The sequence below is a fragment of the Rhipicephalus microplus genome, unplaced genomic scaffold (genome assembly GCF_043290135.1).
Source record: "Rhipicephalus microplus isolate Deutch F79 unplaced genomic scaffold, USDA_Rmic scaffold_48, whole genome shotgun sequence".
Taxonomy (NCBI): domain Eukaryota; kingdom Metazoa; phylum Arthropoda; class Arachnida; order Ixodida; family Ixodidae; genus Rhipicephalus; species Rhipicephalus microplus.
In genome coordinates this window covers 1227604-1245984 of record NW_027464621.1, presented here as the reverse complement: position 1 = coordinate 1245984, position 18381 = coordinate 1227604, and the positions used below count along the sequence as shown (strand labels likewise).

The following is an 18381-nucleotide window of genomic DNA, read 5'->3' as shown; positions in this document are numbered from 1 at the left end:
GGCGTGTTTGAAAACGTCCACTGTAATAAAACTTGAATGTCAGCTTTGCCGCAATACCAAAATGTAATGAGGTAAAGCATAATAAAACTTTGAAGGGGTCATTTTTAATAGGACGTTGACTGCATTTGTCTTTGGGAAGTTAAAATAGTTAGAATACTAAAAATTCCAGTGAAAACAAGTGAAATACCAAACACTATCAAAAATATATGAAATTTTGAATATTCTCATACCCCTATGAAATAATAATTATAAAGCTTTCCATCTTCAACATAATATTATTCTGCAACCACAGGCATTAAAGTTCTAATGAAAAATGACCAAACAGGCTGTTATCAAACTTTGCTCAAACCAAGTTCTGGTTTTTCACTGTAGTATACACACACAGTCATTATTAAACCACCTGAAGCCAGTTGTGCCATTACAATATGATGCATGCTTATTGCAGGGGGCCCAAAATATTAAAATCAAGTACTCATAATTATTATCAGTTCTTTTGACAGGAAAATTTCCTTATTCACACCAAACTTCACAACCCACCTCGTAACACAGTCTTCCAAGAGCTGTCTGTGAGATTCAAGCGGCTGGTATAGGGGCCAGTTTCAACAACATGAACAAAAAGGAATGGTAACAATGCTCCAAGTGCCTTAATGAGATGCACTGAGTGTTGTTCTTCAGCTTGTGTAAGTGCAGTTGGGCCATCAGCTGATCGCAATGCCAAGGCCTGCAATAAAGAGATGTGACGATACCAAATAAGAAAATGAGTAGTAAAAAAAATCCCGAACAACTACAGAACCAAAGACCAAAGTAAAATCCTCCCACAAAACAGCAGGTCCAGGGACAAGACAAAAGTGCAAAGATTACATATGCATTAACTAAGTAGTACTTCCTTTTAATGGCTCGAAAACAGGCTATCTCAGCCAACCGATCGGCTTAAGCGCCATATGCTCCTGAGGCTCAGAGACACCATTAAAGGGCTCTGGATTAAGGCACAGGGTCCCATGTATTTTTGGCCCCTTTGAGGTACCCTATATGTCTCATGTATTTTTGGCCATTTTGAGGTACCGTTTTCCCAGCTACTAAAAAAGGCATCCACATGAAACATAAACCATTTGATCCTAAATTATCTGCTCTTTCAACTAAACCAGATTTTTAGCTGAAGCCCACTTTCTTTGCAGATGCACCCCCCTGGAATAAGTCTTGCGGATGTCCTTGAGGTACAATGAACACCCTTTAGCTGGTTGCACCATTGTGCACAGTGTCCTTCATTTCTCAAATGCAAGAGACTCCACAACTGCAAGATGTGTAGCACCAAGTGAGAAGACAGCAATATGCTATTTTTCCCATTCTCTCCCCCTAAATGCAGCTTCGTTTGGGAGACTTCAACCGCAACAGGGGTGTGGTTTTCAGGCAATCAGGCAATGGGTGTGTTTCTGGCATGGTTAGTGAAAATTGTATTCCATAGCATGTTACATTATCATGTTGTATTGATTGCTCAGTTCAAACAGTGAGCTTATTGTATAAAAGGTTCAACAAAGGACCCCTTCTTGGCTGCACCATTTTGCACAAAGTCCATTCTTTAAGTGCACAAGACCCCTAATTTGCAAGATGTATAGTACCAAGCGAGAAGACAGTAAAAATCCAGGAAATATAACATTGAAATTACTTATTTGCTATAACTAAAAAAAACGTGGCTGATCCTTCTTCTTAGGATTAGGTATAACACGAGTTAAAAGTGTCCTCGCAGAGGTAGCTGACTGTTCACTGTGCATTATTTCTCCCCAAGGGTGAAGGAATGAATGCTACAGCAACAAATTGCAGTGTCACGCCAAGAACGGCAAGCAGCTCGAAACTTGCAACGCACACCTCAAGCAGACAGCACGCACGAAATAAGCATACACAGAATGAGCGTGTACAAACCACTGGCAAAGCACGACACTTAAGCATGCTGCTCAAACAGAAAGAAATAGGCCCAAAATGAACGCACTGGTATACACAGCGTAAGTGCAAACAACTGTGACAATTCTTACTAGTACTTCGTGTTTGAACAGTGCGCTCATTTTGTAAATGCGGCTGCGGCAGCGATTGAAGTGACGTTCGTGTTCTCTTAAACTACTACTGTAACTTCAAAGCAAGCTTGCGGTGGAAGCACAAGAGATACAAAGCACCAAAATCCCTGGATAAGTGAACCACGCTAGAGAATGTCTATACACACTTTGACCGTGCCATGCAGAGGCACGCAGGCATAGCAACATCTGGGGTGGCGCGACACGACGACCTTTAAGATGCCTGCCCAATGCGGGCCGGTCGTGCACCTCGCTACTGATGACGGAAACATGCTAACGTTACTCGGCTCTGAGGACCACCAGAGGCACGTGGTGTATATAAACGGCTCGCTGTTAACAAGTCGGAGAAGGTTCAGTGTGTGGCTTAATAGTTAGCGTCAAGCGCTGAGAAGTGCGAAGTCGCTGATTCGACGCCCCAATGCAGAATTCTTCCTTCTCAATTTTTTGCTTTGCAATTTTCTTTTCGTGGTATAGTGTGTAAAAAATATTTTGAAACTGTAGGTAGCATAAATCAGTGAACACATTCACAAAAAGCAGTACGTCATAAACTGTATAATAATGGTTAAGCAACCAAGAAATGCACTAACACATGTCCTGCTTGTACAGGATTATTCATTTACTGATTTATTATTTATTTATTTATCATGCCTGTAAAACGTGAACAAGCTCCGTGACCCAAAAATATAATAAAAATTTCGAAAATAAGGACATGCCCTTCCTTTTGAGATAGCTGTGCTTCAAGACATACCACGTGCAATGCTACCAATGGAGTGTGCAATGCTACCGATGATGATGAACTGCTGGTGATGATCAAAGAACATGATGCACTCACTATCTTGGCTTTGCCACATGGGAGATACAAGGAAAGCTGTGCTACTTGCAGATGATAGCCAAGACGAAAGGGAAGAGAAAGGCACAGATTCGAAGAACATTTCTAGTAATGTATTTGCTAAAGAGTGCCTTCTCAATTGACACAATCAACATTTTTAATTGAGCTTTGTAAGCATGGGGCATTTAAAACAAGTATAAGGTCAATAATATTATTCACCATAGAACAACAAGTAATTGCTTGAGCACATTTTGAACTAGAAGATATTCCCTGAAGGTTTACCTTTATATGATCGTCAAGAAGCTTAATCAAGGTCAAAACCAGTGTGTCCTCCAGGTGGCCTATTTCCAGTGCCCATGCAGCAACGGAAGGAAGCAAGACAGCCTGTGCCACCTCTGCCATGTTTCCGCGTGCATCAGCTACTACAAGCAATGCCAGGTCAACCGCCTGCAACATCACCACCACAAATAAGGGTGAACATGTTAAAAGCAACAGAAATGTGGCTGATGTAGAAAGCTTCATTTTTCAAGGTATGGATGCAGACAGAGATCAATATGAAGTTACAGTTAAACTGTAGTGAACAGAGTAGGCAAAATAAGCAATTTACCTAATTAGTAGTACTGAAATTTTGTTAAATTAGTTGTAACTTTAAAGCAGTGTGTAGTCACCAAAGACTACTTCTTCGCATGAAAAATGCTGGAGAAATGTTTTGATTAGTATGGCAGTACAAAAAAATTTAGAAGACATGAAAAAAAATCTTTTTTCGACCCGAGATATGGTGACCGTGACTTGATGCTGTGATAGCCAACAATATTATTTGCAAGAGTTCTACATCCCAAAACTAGGATATGATTTTGACAGATGCTGCAACAGCAAAGTTCCCCTCACAGTGGCTGAGCTTCATGCCTGAACGCGATAGAAATGCACACCTGGTGTACTGCGGTAATCTAAAATAGGCGAAGCTATTGTGCCTGTTCTGCCCATGTGGCTTCTCATGAAAGACTCAGATGATGCCCGAGGCGGCACATCGCCAATACTATTGTGTTCATGGAACCGATTATTTGCTCAGATTAATACGCAACACTAAAACCATTACATGCCCCAAAACCAAAAACTGCAGTGGTACAGTGATTACGCTGCTCAGCTGCTGACCTGTAAGTCGCAGGTTTAATACCAGCCGCAGAAGTCGTATTTTAATGGAGGCGAAATATATAGGTCCATGTATTTAGATTTAGGTGTCCAGATGTTGAAAAACCTGAGGAGGTTGAAATTTCTCGAGCAAGTGCTTCCGTGCATACCGCAAGCTGCTAGCGCTGCCTTTGTGCTTGTTTGTGAGCCATCGTGCAGGTAAGCCCTGTGTATTAAGTTACTGAATGCCTCTAACTGTTGGTAACAACTGTACCGCATACAATGATTATGGTTCCATAAAAGATGCTGCTGTAACCTTGGCAGTTTTATTCATCAAGAAAAAAAAATCTTGGTTATTAAATTGGGTCAGCGTGTGCAGCTATGGTGGTCGAGTATGAACTGTCTGCAACATTTGCAGTGATTTTTGAACCTTTTTATTATGGTTGCTAATGCTATTATTCATTCTCATTTTTGTGCTGTGTCAAGTAACTACAAATATAGATATGTAATATAACAGCATAGCTGGCGCTGCTTGAAGAACAGCAAGTGCGACAGTGCAAATCTAACTTCTTTACCTATGTAGTTCTTAAAACATTTAGTGCAAATATACATTGACAGCTTATTATGCCACTCTCTAGCATGTGCGGTGTGATTTAAAATTAGTTCACAAAGGTCATGTTCAAATCAGCCATGTTTTCAGAGGTACTAAGAGAAGTTTCACTTTATTGCCTCAGCCTTCCTCTGTGACAGCAGTGTCTGCCTCGGTGACACTGTGCTTATGACGGTCAGCTGCTGACCCGAAAGTCATGGGTTCAAACCTGACTGTTGCATTTTGATAGAGGCGAAATGGTAGAGGCCCGTGTACAGTGCATTGTCAGAGCACAATAAAGAATGCCAGATAGTGTAAATTTCTAGAGCACACTACTAAGGCATCTCTCATGATCATATTGTGGTTTTGGGACCTAAAACCCAAGATATTATTATTATTAATAACTGCGACAGCAATCAAGCTTCTTTATACTGTACCGGTGCACATCGGCGTTAGCTTTGTGCCAGGGAGAGAAAAGACCACAAAGTTCGTGTGTCGCGCTCTCGGCCTCCTGTTTTCTGTGCTGCAGCTGTCTTGCTCGCCCTGGCGAGTTTCTTGCTGAAACTCCTCCGAAGAACACGCTTGTTACATTTGGTGGAGTGCTGCTGGGTCGTTCCCCTTTTCGTCCTGGAGCTCCGCAACCGTAGTTTACCATCTGCCCCGGAATGGCCGAGGACGCCGCTCCTTCCCAAGCACCATCTACGGTCATATGTGCTGGGACGCTTCATCAACATGACCCTCCAATGTTCAGTGGCACAGACGAACTTGACGTCGAAGACTGGTTGATAGAGTTTGAGCGTGTTAGCAGTCCCAACAAATGGGATGACCCTGCCAAGTTTACGCGCGTCAGCTTCTATCTGGCCGATGTGGCGAAGCTATGGTGCTACAACCATGAAGCCGAGTTCACCACCTGGTCAGCATTCAAGCAAATCATCACTTCGTTCTTCGGTCAGCCTGGATTGCACAAGCTTCGCCCGAACATCGCCTCCGTGCCAGAGCCCAAAGGAACGATGAGACGTTTACGAGTTATATTAAGGACGTCATTGATCTGTGTAAGCGCGTGAATGCATCTATGGCGGAGTCTGACAAAATAAGGCACATACTGAAAGGCATAGATGACGCATTTCATATGCTGGTAGCCAAGTGCCCTCAGACAGTAGCGCAAGTCATTGAACTGTGCCAAAGCTTTGACGAGCTGCGCAAAGAGCTGCGCCTTTCTACCCGTCGCGCCGGAATTGCCACAGTGGAACTCTCATCTTTGGAAGCTAAGAGCACTGGCGCTGAATATTCCACCTTACTGCCGCAAATTAAACAATACATCCGTGAGGAAGTGGCTCGTCAACTCTATATTGTCACGTCTGTCACCGAGAGTCCCACGGCATTGGATCACTCGCTCTGTCGTGTCATTCAAGCTCAAGTTGCTGAGGCGGTTCCACCTCCTGTACCACCAACGCAGCCTGCAGCACCTCTCACCTATGCTGAGGCCGTTACCCGTTCCTATGCTCGATTGTCGCCAACACTATCTGCCCCAGTCACCAACTTCTACCCGCCACCACGCCCTGTTCATCCAATACGCCCGGTTCACGCGCAACCCCTTTCGTCTCCCGGACCACCTCACAACCCTTGGCGCACTCCAGACAACAGGCCAATCTGCTACGCCTGCGGCATTCCTGGCCATGTTGCGCGTCACTGTCGTCGTCAGCGCAGTGTTTATGCCAATGATTACATCCCCAACCTCAACTACATGCCACAGCAGCCAGCATACCCTGTTTCTGCCAACTCATCGGGCGCTTATTTGCGCCGTGCCAGTTCCCCCTCACGTCTATCTCCTCCTCCGCGGCGCCGCTCCATTTCTCCTATGCTCCGCTGTACCAACCTCACGCATGAGGAAAACTAAGAGGCGCAGTTCCTGAGGCACGAACTGCGCCCTCATCGAAAATTTCAAGGCCTCATCTTTCGCCTCCGTAAGATCGCGGTTATTAATGATAGTGTCGCAATGAACGCTCTTGTCGACACAGGAGCTGCCATTTCTGTTTCAAGTGAACTTTCGTGCCGCAACCTGCAGAAAGTGACGACACCCGTTTCTGATCTTTTATTACAGATGGCGAGCTCGCAGCACGTTAAGCCTGTGGTGGCGTGCAGGACAGGTCTTTTTATCAACGATGCATTCTACATTGTGGAATTCGTTGTCCTACCAGATGCGTCCCATGACATGATACTCGGTTGGGACTTCCTTTCTACACTTGATGCGCTCGTTGACTGCGCTGGAGCTCGACTCGCTTTGTCCGCTTTCAGTACCACAGTCCTCGACGTCCCAAGCACGGTGCCTAAATTGGTTGTCGCTGCTGACGCCATCATTTCCCCGTTCTCTGCCACCCTGGTGTCCGTTTCCTCTGACATAGTTTGTGATTTGTCCACCCTGTTTACACCATCTGAAGACTCTGCACGCCGACAGGACCTCATAATCCCATTTGCCATCGTTTCCCTTGTGCATGGTGCCAGTGTGGTCTACGCGTGCAATCCCTTTCCTTGCTCGGCCACTCTGTTACGCGGTGAATGTGTTGGACATTTAGACAGTTTTGAGGCCATCTTCCTTTTGGATGCAACGTGCGAAAAGACACCGTTGACGATAAATGCCGTCACCTCCGCCGCGCCTACAACCTCCCCTGTCCAAGACATCCACCTGCGTAGCATCGATAACGCACTTATACCAGTCCAGCGCACAAAGGTTGTTCAACTGCTTGAACGCTTTTGTGCCTCTTTCGACATTGGCCAGCCATTATTGAGGCGCACGTCTGCAGTGGCTCATCGTATTGACACCGGTCATCATGTTCCCCTGTGACAGCGTCCCTTCCGGGTATCGCAGGCCGAATGCCACGTTATTAGCGACAATGTCGATGACATGCTGAAACGTGGCGGCATTCAGGAATCAAACAGTCCCTGGGCCTCTCCTGTCGTGTGGGTGCGAAAAACAGATGGTTTAATAAGATTTCGCATTGATTACCACCGCCTAAACAAGATTACATGAAGAATGTTTATCCCCTACCCCGCATCGACGACGCCCTGGACTGCCTTCACGGAGCCGAATATTTCTCATCCCTGGATTTGGGCTCAGACTACTGGCAAGTGCCCATGGCTGAAGCCGACCGTCCGAAAACAGCGTTCATCACCCCTGACGGTTTATATGAATTTAACGTAATGTCTTTCAGCCTTTGCAACGCGCCTGCTACCTTCGAAAGGATGATGGACACCATTCTCAGAGGCCTCAAATGGCAGGCCTTTCTATGCTACTTAGATGACATAGTGGATTTTTCTGCAGACTTCCCATCTCATATCGCTCCCCTTGAACAAGATTTGGGTGCAGGTTAAAGAATCCCAGATGGTCAAAATTTCCGGAGCCTTCCACAACAGCGTCTTTGATAATCATATGGTGGTTTTGGGACGTTGAATCCCACATATCAATCAACCACACTGGAATAAATAGTGCTAGCATACTCTTGAGATCACCAGAAAATTGATGTCACGCACTGCTAACTTAAATTCTAGTATTCAGATAGCTGAACCCTCTTTGTAAGTCTCCAGGTTTCTGCTCCGTAGCTAAGTACCGGCAAGATACAGCTGTTATATACCTTCCTCTTGAGGGATAGTGGCAATCTACCTGTCATAATTTGAGAGTGCTTGCCGGATGTGCTCCACCCCATTCTTATTCTTCTAGTTACTTCAATCTCGTGGTTCGGCTCCGCGGTTATTACCTGCCCAATGTAGACATAGTCTTTTACAACTTGAAGTGCACTATTACCTATCTCGAAGCGCTGCTCCCTTCCGAGGTTGTTGTACATTACTTTCGTTTTCTGCAGATTAATTTTAAGACCCACCTTTCTGCTTTCCTTGTCTAACTCCGTAATCATGAGTTGCAATTCGTCCCCCGAGTTACTCAGCAATGCAATGTCATCGGCGAAGCGCAGGTTACTAAGGTATTCTTCATTATCTCTTATCCCTAACTGTTCCCATTCTAGGCTTCTGAAAACCTCCTGTAAGCACGCGGTAAATAGCATTGGGGAGATCGTGTCCCCCTGCCTACACCCTTCTTGATTGGTATTCTGTTGCTTTCTTTATGAAGCACTATGGTAGCAGTTGATCCCCTGTAGATTTCTTCTAGAATGTTTATATATATGTGAATGTTTATATATATAGAATGTTATATGAATGTTATATATATATATATATATATATATATATAGATATATATATATATATATGTTTATATATATAGAATGTTTATATACATGTTTATATACCTATATATATATATGAACACTCAAAGAAAGAAAAGCCGCCCATGCTCGGGGCCGAGCTCGTGGCGCCGAGCTACTCGCGATGCGCCGACGCCTGCTTATCTCTCACGTGTACTTTGCCCCATGGATGAGAAAGGGGGGGGGGGGGGGGTAGATGCCTGTGCGCGCGCCCTTATCCTTTGGTGGGGAATCGTGTGCCTTCGACTTTCACTGAAACAAGAGTGTTAGTTGCCAGGCCCACAAACGTCACTTTGGTCTCTGCACACGCCCCTTTTGCGAAAACAGCACGCTTTTTATACACAGCGAGGTGTAACAACTGGGACAATCGTTAATTTGTACTCATAGGTACCTGCGATTACGTTTCGTGCATTGTTGTTGTTTAAACAGCACATTACGTGTCGAGCGGTAAACGTTTTTAGTTTGCTCTCGTCCTGCGAGTATCGTTTTCATGCGTCATTTGTGTGTGAGCAGCGCGCTGCACGTTTCGATCTGCTTGCCGTTCTCAGCGTTACATTTCAAGTTGTTGCTGTCGCATTTATTGGTTCGCCCTTGCGACGAAATTGAAACTTTTTAAAAAATTTTATGTATTTACTGCTTTTAACCTACCGCTGCGTGCCCTCGGAGCTCGTAGATTGCTTTCGCGTCACCGCGACCACGGTTTTGTGCGCGGCGGTTGCGGCTAACGGTAGTTCATTGGCTGCGCACGTGCGTTCAAAACTAAGTCGTTTTATGCAATCTTTGCTAGCATCTGCCACAGTTTTGTCCGCAGAGTTTGCGGAAAGCAGCGTTGCTTTGACTAGTTGAGCGCACACTTTCATGTCGTCATGTCGTCCCCATACATGATCGTGTCAAGAGCAACCGCCGTTTTGTCCATAGCGGTTGTGGCAACAACAATCACTCGCACTGTAGAAGACAGTGCGTGCACCGGTCGCATGCGTACTTCTGAAGCTTCGAGTACGCTGCTCTCGGCCTTCATTCGACAGTTTCTGTACTAAACTTCAATCATTCACCGTGGTTAGAAAATGTTTTCGGAACATTCGAATTGAGGCTCAATGAACATAGCAAAGTTTGGCTGAGGGATTTCAAGAATTCGTATTTGCCGCGATTTCACGTCACTGAGATTATACTGTACATTTAGAAGAACGCCTTTTAATCTCATTCATAATAAAATGGAGTAGGTTCGAAAAGCCTGGAGCGGATTGAGCTGCTTTTTTGTCAGTGTGACCAGATCACGCACAGAATTTTCAATTTCCGGGAGATTTTCATAACAACCATACAACCGGGAAAAGCGGTCGAAATCTGGGAGTCTCCCGGGAGACTTGGCAGGTATGGGAACGCCCTTGCTGAAATCAAGCCCCCCCCCCCCCCCCCCCCAAAAAAAAAATTCTGGCTACACGCCTGCCGCAAGCATATTAGACATTTCTTCACTTCCTGCAGAGCACCGGTCTGACGGCGTACATATGTACATATACACATGTGGAGTTTTCTGTTTTTTATTTTTGAGAGAAACAAAAAAACATAGCTTTTTACTACTGACAGTATCATTAGGGTTGCTCCAATAATTTTTTCACCAGCATGCCAATGTCTCCAGAATACCTCAGAATCTACATATATAGCCCCCTATCGTCTGTATTCAGGGGTAAATTTGGATTTCATGGGGCTTGAATCAGCCCGCAAGAAAGTTATTCGGAGCAAGTGAACGATATACTAGACACAATATAACTCTTTGTTCTTGATCATTTGTGTGGTTTTACATCCCAAAACCACAAAAGGATTATGAGGGACACCCTAGTGAAGGGCTCCAAAAATTTACACCATCTGGTGTCCTTTAATGAGCACCGCCATCGCACAGCACACGAGCCTCAAGCAATTTTGCCTCCATCGAAATGCTGCGGCCAGGATCGAACCCGCGACCTTGAGGTCAGCAGCCAACCACCCCACTCACTGTTTCACCGAGGTGGACCGTTCTTAATAATAATAATATTATCTGGGATTTTATGTGCCAAAACCACTATATGATTATTAGCCACGGTGAAGTTGCTGCATGGCTAGGATATTTTCAACCATCTGGAGTTCTTTAACGTGCAGTGACACGGCATAGTACACAGGCTTTGGCCGCGCGGCCAGAATAGTCTTGTTCCCTGCGTTTGTCGCATTTCTTGCACTAATATTTGTCACTCAGTCATCGGCCACTAATCCAGCTAAAATGATGCAGCCTATTTATGAGGGCAGAACAAAGCAGGAAAAAGCACTAATCAGAAACACGCAAAACTACCGGTGCAGATAGTTAACTGAAGGGAGCATTGGGGAAAACACCTGTGTTGCCAATGGCTAGCGCCACAGCCGATGAGGCGGGTGGAAAGAGAACTAGCGCTCTCACAGGCGAAGACGAGCATTCGGCGGGCTGCACCAACAGAGATTGAGCGGCCGTGGTAATGGCGCTCGCCAAAACTTTGCGGGACGGTTGCCGCCATATGGTTGTCGCCATATGGTTGCCGCCATATGATTGAATAAATGTAACGTTAAAAGTGATCGTGCCATAGAATCAAAACTGAAGTTACTAATATGTTTCATTTTTCTTCTCTGTGCTTTTTCATCGAACCAGAACAACAAACGTAACCACAAGAAAAAAAAATCACTGTGACTTCAAAGCACTACAGAGACGCTGGCTACCATTTCGGCACTAGATCTTTGCTTGCACGAGTCGGATGTACATATGAAAGACCTCTCTCTCTTTATTTCCTCTTCTTGCTTTTGGGAGTTTGTGCACTGTATCTTTCCGCATGTGCACTGTTGAAGGGGTGCAGTGCACCACTGTTGTTCGTTGGGCGTCTCACCGAACAACTCGCGAAAGGTCAACAGTACTTCACCAACCTGGTCGTTTCACAAGTTCCTTTTTCACAATAAGAGAAGGGAGTGACTCAGAATATTGTAAAGATCAGCAGAATATGCCTTGCTTCGAAACAGTAGCACCCGCTCCCGTTCTGGCAAGGCAAGTCAAGCGTCAGGCACCAGTACGTTCGTTACTGTGGCAATGCTGTAAATGTTACGTTTAAAAGAACAAGCAACAATCGTGTGTGAGCTGCTACTATGTGGGCTCTCCCAGCTCCTTTCATTGGGGAAGCCATCCGACAACATCAGGTGAGTGAAATGTGATCAAGTGACCCCGCCAAAATCAAGTTGAGGGTAGACATTTTTTTCTTGCATTTTGAATTTTCTGAATCAAATAACTTAGGACTGCGTGCCATTATCACTGCCATTCTTGCTGCATTAGTGCGCATTTACACAAGTCTACACAACCCACAAATAAAAAATGGCGTGTTAAATAGTGATGGAGCGCCCCTTTAAGGGAATAGGCGGAGTTGCGAGTGTGCCTTTTATAGCGGGTGACCGGCTTTAGACTACGAAGTCATTATGATAATCACATGTTCTGACACCCAACGGCAACGGATGCTTGTACCACCTATTATCATTGCAATATTTCATGTTTTATTGTGAAGCATGTATATAGAATGAGTGTTTTTCTGAAGCATGAAAGTTATTTTCTCTGCATTTTTAAGCAGAGTAAGGTATTTTTACTGTATTCACAAGCAGACACATGGCTGTGTGGTAGAACATTCGCTTACCATGCAAACAACCTGGGTGCCATCTACACTGGCACCCGGAATATTTTTATTTTATTTTGTTTTTGTTTGCACATTTCTTAATTTTTCGGTCCCGCACAAGAGGACGATTTTTTACTTACAACCAACGACACCAACGCTGTAATTTCTACGGATCAAGCTCTTTAACACTGTCGTGTTAATGAGCAAATGAGTATATTTCTATTGCCTAGACTCATCAAAAATAAATTTTATGTCTCACAGTAAACACAATATTGCTTTTCATCTGTAGTCAGATAAGCAGGTTGAATGTGTCAGGCATATCGCGCGATGATGTTTCACAACTCGTGTAGCACAAAGGGAACAAACATCATGCGAGGTATTGTGAACAATTCTGAATTTGATGTTCTAAAATATGTTTTTTGATACAATAAGTTATCCTTTAATATTTGAGACACACATCATTTTGTTTGGCCTAATTTTGTTTCACACACAAGCACCACAATGTTGGCAGCATGTCAGGAAGGTAACACTAATAAAATGACATAAACTAGGCCATGCGTCTACAGAGAAAAGTGGGCTCATCAAGAAGTCTTTTCACTTGTTAAAAAACAGCATACGTAAAAGAGTTCTTGTGTGCCAGTAAGACAGGGACATCAAAATACCTGGTTGCATCTTAATACCAGAGTTAAAAAGCATCCTGCATTTTAATTTCAAAAATAGTGAGTGAGTTCATGTTCAATTTTTACCTTTCAGGAGCTCTATCATCTTTATGTTGGTTTTCTACGTTTAAGCCATAGAAACTTACTTGGAATGCATAAGGTTCAGGAATGTATTAGACATAGGTAAAAAACTGTTAAGTAACCGCGTGGTGCCTTTTGACATTTCTCCCTGCTTTGTTAATTTGAACAGCTTGATGATTCAATTATTTCGTTGGTACTGTGAGGGCAAAGAGGACAGAAGTTGATTCTACTTAGCTTTCAAAAGTCAATTTAAATAAACATACAATAGCTCCACAGGTCCTATATACTCATAGGCAATGGCTAAGTAGCATGTGATGCATGTCTACAAGGTGCCCCAACTAACTCTAGCCAGAGTTTAAAAATATACCAACAAACTTTGTGACACTAGAACCAAATGCATATTGCTGACTAGTGCATGGAGTAAGTCACTTCATTTTTTGTGTGTTCTGGATAACTCCTTCATTAGCCAAGATTAATTTTAAAGCCACAAAGCTGGGCAAAAAATTACCAATTTCAAGTTGTAGATCGGTTTGTCAAACATCTCATTTGAGAGTTTCTAACTCTCTAAGTATTAGGAATTATTAGTTTTTTCAGCTTCCTACAGATGCTTGTGAAATGCAAAAAATATCGTGAGGCATGTTTTCTTGTACCATACTTGCATTGCTCCCTAACATTTTACAAACAACCATAGCATATGGCCACATGTGCTGCAGTTAAAAGGCAATGATGATTGTGGCTGTGTGATGACGAACCTGTTAAGCGATAACTGCTGCACCTGCATCAGCATCATAAACTGCCACAAGGGAAGTGTGCCATTTGTACATGGCACCTGCGGGAGCACTGCAATTACAGTGCGTAAGCAGGCATGTCAGGTGGTATTTTTTTGTGTCATAAGGGCACTAGCAGTAAGTAGAAACTCAATAGATAGAAAGTTAGAAATTGCCGAGTTGAAAAAATTGTAAGGCGATCTACAAGTTTTTCATTTGAATTTTCTGGCCAGCTTTGTTGCTTGAAAAAGTTAATATCATCTAGTTAATCAATTAACCAGAAAAAAAATGATGTGGCTTGCTCCATACAATAGTCTACCCCATGCGTTTGGTCAAGTCATCATAACGTGCGTCGAAATATTTTTGAACTCTGGCCAGAGCTAGCTGAGGCACCCTGTATAGTGTGCTGTGTTCTCAGATTTTATAGCATGCTTTATTCAGAAATGCACTGTTGATTAGAGTGTAAGCCCATGTAACAGCCTCACAAATAATAAGACCACATAAAAATCAGCAAGATTTCACTGTATTTGATGGCAGCTTTTTATAAAAGGAGTTCAGCTGGTGAATGGGGATGACAAAAAAGAAAAAGCACTAAAAGGGATCATTGTATTACCTGAGAAAACTTATCTTGATCAACCACAAAGGCAAGCAGCATAGCTAAACTATGTGCAGCCCTTTCTCGAACCACGTCATCTTTTTCTTCCCTGAGCATCTGTTGTAGCATGGACAGCAGCAAGGAGCTACGAATTTCAGGCTGTAACAAAAAAAATTGTTTTTTTTTCATACACTCTTACTTTGCCACAACCTGCAGTACAGTCAAGTACCCAGCATTTCCAATGGGATGTTTTTCAGGCATGTCTGATCACTTGAACTTACCTTTGGCACCACCATAACTACAAACACAACCAAGAAACATAGTGACAGCAGAAATTTCTCATGTGTGCCATCTTGTCACATTTTTTTTTTTTTACATGCAAGGAATAACTTAAATATGACTGCTATAAACACAGGTATCACCATTCGAGTCTCTGTTGTACCCTAGCTTTCATTTGACAAGCAATTTCTTGGGTTTCCAAGCACCTTTATTCAAAAGAAATTCAAAATTTCTTGTGAACCAGAGGTGAGGTCCTCCGGATGCAATGTTTCCAGGTGGTGTTAACACCTTAACAATGCACACCACCACTCTCGGGACGTGCCATCTGAAGGGGCTATTCAGCAGCAAATAATCATTAATTACTTTTTTTCCTTCCTTTCTCTCTATACGCAGTTATTGTTAACCATCTAAGACAGGTACAACTCTGGGTAACCTGGTGTGCACAAATGCAGACGAACGACAACAGAAAAGAATAGACAGGGACAAGCGCAATAGGTAGAACTCAAGTACGTGTTTCAAAGAGCTGTCAAGCTGCAGACAGCACCTTTTAGCCCTGAAAACCACTCCAAGTAAATTTGAGAAAATAAAGAAACAAAAAGTACCTAGGAAAGGGAAGGTGCACTCGTCATTTCTGTAAGTGATCTCTGTTAATTGCTGCCTTGTTGTCCAACGATACCAAGGGCCAAAGGTATTTGTTGCTGTATGCTTGCAGAACAGGTGCAGCATTGTTATTTCTCTATGTGATTATTGCATGTGCTTTAAGCCTCCTACATTATGCCTGGTTAGCCCATTCTTCCGCGATTTTACTGAATTTCAGCTTGTATTATCCACGAGCAATAGCCGTCTGATAATGTTAATTCTTTTTCTTTTTTTTTTTTTTTAAGGAAACGATGTTCCCTCAACCCCCCGACTTCTTGAATAATCCCCTCCCCTTGTTTGTCAAGAACCCCCATTCTGCGGTTTCACATCGAGCAAAACTCTTGTACAATGTGCGCGGCATAGGAGATGCAAGGTCAGGGTTGCAGCACGCCTACCACCGATGGGTGGCGAAACATACTCAGAAACTCACCCATTGCTTGTGCTACGGGTGAAAAGACCGTAAGGAAAGAAGGGCGCGCAGGTGCAGTCTAGCCCGGCCGTAGTTATATGTTAGGATGGGGAGTGGTTGCATAGGCGACAGGGAAGCCTTTGCCCCCTTTGCCACTTTTGCTTTGGCCATCTGTCATGCCCGCCCCGCCACGAACACGTGCCTGTGTTCATCGCTGTTTGTCTCTAACTTTTTTATCAGGTAATTAGTTGCCTCGTTGCAGAGCATAGGTTTCACACATGCAAATTCAATTCTCATCCTGGTGGCAACACGTAGAGACACAATCGACCTTTCGCCTTTGACCGCCAGTAGGCAGACTTACATGCTTGGAAGACTTTCTTTAGGATAGTTGGGAGGGGGGGGGGGCTGTATTTTTGACTGCATGCTGCCCTTTGTTTATTTTCTGAGTGCGATCTCTTTGACGCCCGATCTCCATGTTTATTGGGAAAGCACCACATGACGAAATGCCACATTGCAAACCAGACACTAAACCTAACGAACACTAGCAGCCTCATAGTTTGTGGCTGCAGACTATCAAAGTTGTAGTTTGGTGCTGAGTCAATAAAACATTTCGCACATGTTGCATTTAGAAGAGGCGACTTACATCCCCAACAAAAATGGAGCCTGTGCGTGTGACAGTCACGTGCCCGTTCCTGGTTGCCACTGTTTTCAACATCAAGCGCAAGCCCGGAAAATTAGAAGCGTGTGGAAATTTCAATTGCTATTTGATATATAGTTTCTGTGTATTGTGGCACCGTGATGAAGTCCACATACACGAGAAGGCCTGAAAAGTTAGCAAAAGTCCTTCCCTTATAGCGCTTTCTTTTTGTCCAGTCTTTGTCATGTCAACACCTACGAACGCTAACCATTCAATATTCTCAAATTTAAGCAAATGTAAACTTACTCCTCAGTTGCGCGTTCCAACAGTTCAAGTTGCACGGCTGTCTTTTGTTCATGTTTTTCACACGTGCAGCCTTCCAAATATATTGTTTTGGTTATAGTGCAGTACCTCTTACGGTGCGGATATTCACAGGTCTGGTGACTTACATTATAAGCAGTCTATGCTCATTTTTCATTTTTGAAAGACTTTCGTTACTACCCCATTTGAGGGACCGACAACTGGTCAAAATGTGGATTAGATCCTAGTAGATATGAAAAGACCATGAATGTAGTGAAGAATTGCGGCATTCTTTTTATGTTGTGCCTAATATTTATAGTTTTAAATGGTACTTAAAAGTATAATAACATAATAATTGTTGAGGTTTGACGTCCCACAACCATGATTTGATTATAAGAGATGCCGTAGTGGAGGGCTCCGGAAATTTCGATTAGCTGGGATTTTTTAACGTGCACCTAAATCAAAGCACACAGGCCTCAAGCATTTTCACCTCCACATACCTGCCAAGTTCTAGAATTCTGAATCTGGGAGATTGTCACAACTGGTGTTTGAGAATCATGTCTCACTCTTCTTTCACCTTTCCTTTTTCACACACAAAAAAAATGTTACGATAAGGGCGGGGGTCTCGAACAGCCCGGTAAGCGTAGACATTGGTGTTGCAGTCTTATCCTGGCTTATAAACAACGTAGGCGGAGTGTCTAAACAACAGTAGGATCTTGGTGATATCTACGAATCTCAAGTGGGATTGAAAATATTATGACCCTAAGCTTGGTATAATAAAATAAAACTGGCAACAGTGGTTTCCAAACCATAGTATATGCACAAAACATTTCTTTCAATCAAAAAAACTTTCATCATATTTGTGGGACACAAATAAACAGACTAATAAAACCTATGATTGTTTCTTTTGTGCTTTTGTCTGTAGCATTTGAAGAAATGTGTTGCTTTTACTGTGCGAGCATTCAGTGTGCAAGCACTTTCTGAGTTCTGTCAGTGTCATCGCCAAACATGATCGTGTGAAGAGTGACCACGATTTTGTTGGCCGTTCGCATCCTTTTAAAGTTTCCAGCACATTGCTCTCGGCCATTGCTCAGTGGTTTGGTACCAAACATTCGAATTTCAGCCCATTGGACACGGTAGAAAAGTTCGCGAATTCAAATTATTGGGATTCTCCTGTACATTTACCTAACTACTTTCTAATACGACGGTGCTGATAGTTTTGCAAAAAGCCTGAATCAGATTGGGCTTAACTTTAGTCAATGTGGCCAGATCCAGCACAAAAAGTTCACTTTACAGGAGATTTCCCTGCCAATAGTACAAACCTAAGAAGTGGTCTAAATCCGGGAAATGCTGTTTTCTGGAAAAACTGAGAGCCTTGGCAAATATGTGGCTTAGCACCCCTCCACTGCAGTGAAATCATCTTCACAAGAGGTTAAATGTGGATTACTACACTTATTCGCTCATTTCGAATACTTAGAAATATTAAAATAATTTAAAGTCAAATCA

General features: G+C 43.4%; 1 protein-coding gene across 2 annotated transcripts in view; it reads right to left on the bottom strand.

Moving 5' to 3' along the window:
• The window catches only part of LOC119177271 (RAB11-binding protein RELCH homolog), a 185681-nt gene that overhangs the window by 88870 nt on the left and 78430 nt on the right, over nt 1–18381 (bottom strand). For both annotated transcript variants that reach the window (XR_012889289.1, XM_037428716.2), the window contains exons 11-13: nt 14630–14770; nt 3175–3339; nt 538–721 (exon numbers count right to left, since the gene is read on the bottom strand). Coding sequence is in view for 1 of the 2 variants with exons in the window: in XM_037428716.2 (XP_037284613.1) it covers nt 538–721; nt 3175–3339; nt 14630–14770 (490 nt within the window). In the remaining variant the exon portion in view is untranslated. The remainder of the gene's footprint in view (nt 1–537; nt 722–3174; nt 3340–14629; nt 14771–18381) is intronic.